This window comes from Juglans microcarpa x Juglans regia, chromosome 1D (assembly GCF_004785595.1).
Source record: "Juglans microcarpa x Juglans regia isolate MS1-56 chromosome 1D, Jm3101_v1.0, whole genome shotgun sequence".
Lineage (NCBI taxonomy): Eukaryota > Viridiplantae > Streptophyta > Magnoliopsida > Fagales > Juglandaceae > Juglans > Juglans microcarpa x Juglans regia.
In genome coordinates this window covers 4,472,379-4,478,697 of record NC_054594.1, presented here as the reverse complement: position 1 = coordinate 4,478,697, position 6,319 = coordinate 4,472,379, and the positions used below count along the sequence as shown (strand labels likewise).

Here is a 6,319-nt window from a genome sequence, read left to right as displayed (position 1 = left end):
GCTTAATTCAGTAGTACTTTATCCTAAATAATGTATGTGCTTATAAACATAACAGTTCTTAAACTGCCAAACATGAAAAAACGATCTAAAGTAGTTTCATTTTGATCGATTATCACCCAAATAATATATAACGTCAAATTACAGAATATCTGTTAATATATACATATTATAATTAATGGTACTAGTCAGAGCATGATATAATGCTAGAGAATTAAGCTAGAAATTAATTATTTCCACATCTAAAACATATGTATATACAACAGTCAACGAGAATTGCTAAGAGGCCAGGTCCCAACCTGTATCTATATATATATATAGAGTACTGAACCAGTTGGACGGTAAGCTTTGACGCTACACCTAAAAGACAAACAGATTTCATTTTCCGGGACCGCACAGTGTTCCCTTCAGAAAGAACACAGCACACAGTGATCGAACATGGGCATTGGACCATCAATATTTGCAACCCAGAATTAAATGTAGAGCACAATCGCCATCTCGCTCAGTTATGAAATCGAGGGAAAGAGATAAATGATGAATGCAGTACAAATATAGGCAGCTACAGATTCAGGTAAGCTAAACTTGCAGTTCAGATTTAATTAGTACCAATTATAGGGGTTTGTTGGTTTCTTCTTCTTCTTCTTTATTTTTCCTCGATCGGCAATAGGGTCTGTGTCGTTATCAAACACCAAAATGATCATGGCGATCAGCATACATATATATATATATGTATGATCATCGTGATCAGGTAGTCAGGAAAGTACTAAACCAACAAAAGGTAGCCAGGTATATAGTTTTGAAACTGGGAGAGAGAAAGACGTTATAGAAAGAAACTTAAAAGATCAAAAGCAAACAAAGAACATAGAATAAGCCCGTTCTCACTTCATCTATCTAAGAGGGAGAAAAGGAAGCAGCAACAAAGAGATTAAAACAAAAAAGGGAAAAAAAAGAATTTGACAAATCTATAAACCATCGCCATCAACATCTTCAACACCATGATCATCGTGATACGTTATGGGTAATAAGAAACTTGCAGGGTCTTCGCCGTTAATTTATTCATCTAGTGAAGTCATGGACGAGAGTACTCGGCCGATCGGTGACATTGAGATGCCAAGAAAGGAAGGGAATGCCGGCATCGGAATCCCTGTCATTGTCTTCGATGAAACGGAACTCGTTGCCAACGGCAGCTGGGGCAAAGCACGGCATTTTCTGGGTCTGTGAATGGGCATACCATGAATTGTTGTGGTGGCCGAGGATGTGATTTGGCTCCATTAGTCCTGGGGAACCACCATTGCTGGTGGCCGCAGCAGTGGCTCTCCTCTCTTCCTTCTTGAATCGAATCCCACAAGCATTGCATAGCGACTGCAATTCACAAACAGATATTCCTCAAAAATCAATAAAGTGAAAATTTGAAAATATTGTAAAACCAGTAGACAAAAGTCAAGTAGATGAGCATAATGAAAAAGCTTTTTTGTCACAAACAAGAAACAAAGCGATCATGATAAGAGCACCTTTGGGCCTCTTGGACCATTCCTCCAAAGGGGTGTGGAAGTGGTGTCACAGTTAGCACAACGGCGAGCGAGGAGAGAATCATTGACCGAGTTGCTGCTGCTAGCATTATTGCCTGCACGGGAAGTCTTGTAAGTTTGAGGTGCTGATGAAGGTGAATGTTTGTTCTGTAACACGTCCCAGCAAGAGTACTTGGACACTGAGGAACCAGAGCGACGTCGCTTTTCGTCATCTTCGGTTAGACGAGTAGATGGGGTTCCTAAAGAGAGGGTGCAATCCACTGAAGCAGACGACGAAGTGAAGGAATACGTTTCGGAATCCTCATAAGGAATATGGTCGGGCATGGAGAATAGCATGGAGAAGGAATTGCTTTGGCTGTGAAACAGACCACAAGAACAAGGCCCCACCATGTTCCCCTGAGCATTGCTGCAGCGGTGCATCATTTCTTTCTTTTCTTAATCTCAGTATCTGTTAATGGCAACGGGGACCGATCTTCTTCTCTCTCAAATCCAAAACTATGCAAAGAAATGAAGATCAAATAGATCTTTTAGAACGCAAGCAAAGGTACAAAGAGAAGGGTTGTGAAGAGGAGGAGGAGGCCGTAGAGAAGGGAATGGCAATCACAATGGGGATCGAGACCGAGTTTATAGTAGGAGTTTCAGGAAAGAGTAGTACGAACCAAAAGAGTTACTGTTGATATAGGTAGATGTAATAATATTAAGTTTGAAAAGCCTTAAGATGCGAAAGAGGTTGAATGGTACGAGAGGGGATGAGAAGTGATGATCAGGAAGGGGAGATGTCCGGTAGCTTTATAAGCTAGCAATAATAAAATGGCGAAATACGAGTCAGCAGCTGCAGTCCAGGGTTGTCGTGAAATGCGAATAGAGCGATATACACACAAGTATAGAGAGAGAGAGAGAGAGAAGTGTGTGTGTGATATAATAAGCCAGAGAGAGAGAGAGAGAGAGAGAGGGAGAGAGGGACCCAATTTGCATGTGTTGTGGAGAGAGAGTGTTAGAGATAGAAAGCGGGGAGTACTACTGAGTTATCTAGTCAGTGGTGATCAGTCAGTGTAGTGGTGGTGGTCGTGGGCATATATATGCAGGCAGCAGATGTATATGAACAAGTGTATGTAAAAATCTTATCTTTAGATCTGTGACAGTGTTTTGTAACTCGCATAAGTTTATCACTTGTTGCGATTCAATTCAATTTATACCCGAGAGGCTGTGTGATCGTTTATATACAAAGATAGAGAAGAATTGAAGAGCTCGTAACAATGCTTGTATGAGAGAGAGAGAGAGAGAGAGAGAGAGGTGATTGGATAGTCAAAAGAGCCCACGTGACTAGGGGGGGAGAGGGAACAGTCTTCCATGGATCTGCCTTCTCCGATCACGAGGACTAATGAGAGTCTCAAACCCAATACATCAAAACCTCTGTCCGTATCCGTATCTCTGCCTCTCTCTCTCTCACTCTCTCTCTTCTGTCACTGCCACCCTCCCATGGAAAATGGAATAGTCCTCTCCCTCCCCCCACCCAGATGTCAAATTTGCCCCTGCCCACAGTATATTTGTTCTCATTTTTTAGTATACTTGGAATAATACACAAGGAGATTGTGTTCGTACATAGAGAAGTGGGCCTTAAAGACCAGAGAGAGAGAGAGAGAGAGAGATGATTCCTTCAATTAGATTACGAGACATAATGCAAGGAAATACAACTCGTTGTAAGTGTAAACATTTTGGGGCTAAAATCCGGGGATCATATGCATCCACATTTCTATACCTAAATGGACAAATAAAGTAAAAGAGCGAAGGGAAAACAAAAAAATGGCTGTAGTAAAGTGGTCATTTTGACGCTCTTTTGGACGCTCGTGGAATGGCAATAATTTCATGTGTAAGGCTGAACAACTGAAGTATTTTTTTTTTTTTTTAATAAACAGAACAATGGCCTCTTATTTATAGAACAGTGTGAGTACAACCAACAACTCCGTAAGTTGTTATAGGGCGTCAAATCGGTCAAAATCCCAAACAAAAGAACAACAACAGCCAGTTTTGAGCTTACCACAAGCAGTAGCCGTACCGTGGGAATCACGTGAAACCGAGCAAAGCCAATTTGGTCATGATCATGATCATAATCCCACCCCAATTCCCGATTCCAATATCCCCATCACAACAAGTTATTCTAGCTTTTTGTGGGTAGTCGCAGCAGTAATAGTGGAAAATCCGAAGATTTTGATCAGAGAGAATTGAAACAAAAAAGATTAGAGAGAGAGAGAGAGAAAGCATAAAAGGTATCCAAATGTGATACTCTGCAATCATCAAAGCAACATCTGTTTCTTCCTCTTGGCTTAGCGTGAGAGTGGGAGATCTCTTGGGTCAAAAGAGAAAATGGTCAAAAATTTCTTGAACAAAAAAAATACAAAAAAATTAGCTAAAACCAAACTAAAAAACAGTAAAGAAATTATAAAAAGACGACGACCCCACATTCATCATGGCCAAGTCCGAACAAACTTCTCTGGAATATCGACCCCATTCGATCAAAAGATTCAAAAAAAAAAAAATGCTGGAAGAGAGAGAAGAGAGAAGAGAATCAGATCGTCTAGAGATTGGTGAGCCATGTACAGTTCGACAAACGGGAACGACCACCTACCGCTTTCCAAAAGATGCCCCTCAATTTCGCTTTGTAAACAACGAACTAAGCATAAACTACGATTAACCCAAGCCACTTGAGAGCGTTTTGTATATAGCCATTTCATGGTTCACATGCATTTGCTCGCATCCCTACGCGACCTCATTCCACGTGAGTCTAAGTTCCCTTCTTCTCGTTTCGCTCATGCATGGCTGTGTTCGACACGTACACGTACGTACGCTCCTCGATCTCTCGGCCTATATACGCTCTGATGCCAATAAAAATCTCAGTACTTAATGAGGATCTCTGTTTGTACTATTTTTAATGAAACTCTGGGATTTGATCATCTGAAGCAACAAGAAGTAATTAATTAAGGTTCTCCGCCTCTTCGATCACGCCCCACTATGGATTTGGACGCACGTTGATTTAGATGGTACTGCTTAATCATGATGTAATGTGGCTCGTTGGATTTGGTGGGACCCGTTTGGTTTTGGTTCCTAATCCTTCCACTTTTCCAAGGTATAAGCAGATCGTATCTGCCGCCTAAAGCCGACGAAAACCAATAAATAAACAGAAATAATAATTATGTTATCGCTAATCAAAGGCGCCACGTGGGCTTCGTGAAGGGGATATTTTCCTTGCTTGCATGCATGCATGCAAATGCGTTTAAATTACTGGAGCCGTAGAGGTATAAGCCATATAAAATAATTATTAATATTATTCTTATAATTAATGAGCTTTGGAAGACATAAAAACTACATTCCTCAAAAGCAACGAGATACAACTGGAATGTTTGTCTCTCTGTTCTCTCTCTCTCTCTCATGCATATGTTGTTTTTTCTCTTTTATATTTGGCTAGGTGGTCTGGGATTGGTCTAGTGATCTTGTTGTTGACTGAGATTTGGGGAAAGTAATACTATTTAAGTGCTGTAGAGAAAAGAAAAAGGCGAAAAATGAGAGAGATGTGGCTAGCTAGCTGTGGACCAGCATTTAGAAAGGGAATTGTAGGAGAAGAAGCCTCTAATACATAAGCCGTCCTATATATAATATGAAAGATAAGTTCCTGTCAGTGTGATGACCAAAGAAACACTGTACCCCCTAATTGTCTCCTCTAAGGAGGTCTAGCCACTTTAGACCTATAGCCAATGGAAATAACCTCTAGCTCTCTCTCTCTTCCCTACTTTTTCATATGGTCAGGAACTTTGTTTAAATGTTAATGAGTTTTAATGTTTTGTATTTTTTTAAAATTATTAAAAACAAAGTTGTCTGTCCCTTTTTTCATCACCAATTTTCCTTATTTGGTGGGCATACAATATGTAAGAAACGATACAGTGGAATAGTTACGTGGATATAAATTGATGATGATGATCTGGAGTTCAAATATATAGAACGAGTTTCAATAATTACTTAGTGTCAGAACGTATATATATAAATGTACCTTATTACTATTACATGCAGGATCGTATAAATATATGTGTGTGTTGATCTCCTCGAGCATGCATTTATGGCACGGCCTATTCGAACGGCCAATATCAGCCAGCTTGCTTTTTCTCTAGTACTACTAATTATTGGCTGAATAGCTAGGAATTGCTTTGGCTCAGCTACTGATGATCTTTAGCCACAATTCCCATGTGCATGCATCTTCTCAAAAGCTACATCCACGGGTTTATATATTCTATATACCCATCATTTTGTTTCCATCCATCCATTCTTCTTCTTGATTTGGTGGTTTTGGTCTGCAGATCAATTGCGCAGTGATCGATATTGAAGGATGTGATATGTGAAACTTTTTGATCAAATGAAAGGAAGAAGTAGATTTATACGAAGATCAGTTGCCTACACCGTATTGAGAGTGCAGTTTGACAATTGTTTCGAGAATGTTAAACGTCTTTTTTTTTTTCTTCTTTTGATATATATATATATACATATTTTTATATTTTTAAATATCTTTTAAAAAAATTTTAATATCGTTAAAAAAAATATTTTCTTAATCATTAAGTAAAAAATATAAAAAAGACACTAGTACAATGATTTTCATATACAACTTTATTCTAAGAAACAATATTTGGAATGGATTTAGTAAGAACAAACAATTTAGATGATGATAGATGACCTAACCTATTATGCCAAAGTTTAAACATTGAATCAGATACAGAGTTGACACTTGGTAAAAAAAATTCTCATTTAAT

General features: G+C 39.0%; 1 protein-coding gene across 1 annotated transcript; it reads right to left on the bottom strand.

Annotated features, from left to right (window-relative positions):
* Positions 1 to 761: 761 nt before the first annotated feature.
* Positions 762 to 2,694, bottom strand: LOC121253351 (GATA transcription factor 18-like). Its single transcript, XM_041153376.1, has 2 exons — positions 1,509 to 2,694; positions 762 to 1,359 (listed from the first exon to the last, which is right to left on the bottom strand). The coding sequence occupies exons 1-2, from the start codon at positions 1,947 to 1,949 to the stop codon at positions 1,054 to 1,056; spliced, it is 747 nt and encodes a 248-aa protein (XP_041009310.1). The 5' UTR covers positions 1,950 to 2,694; the 3' UTR covers positions 762 to 1,053.
* Positions 2,695 to 6,319: the final 3,625 nt, after the last annotated feature.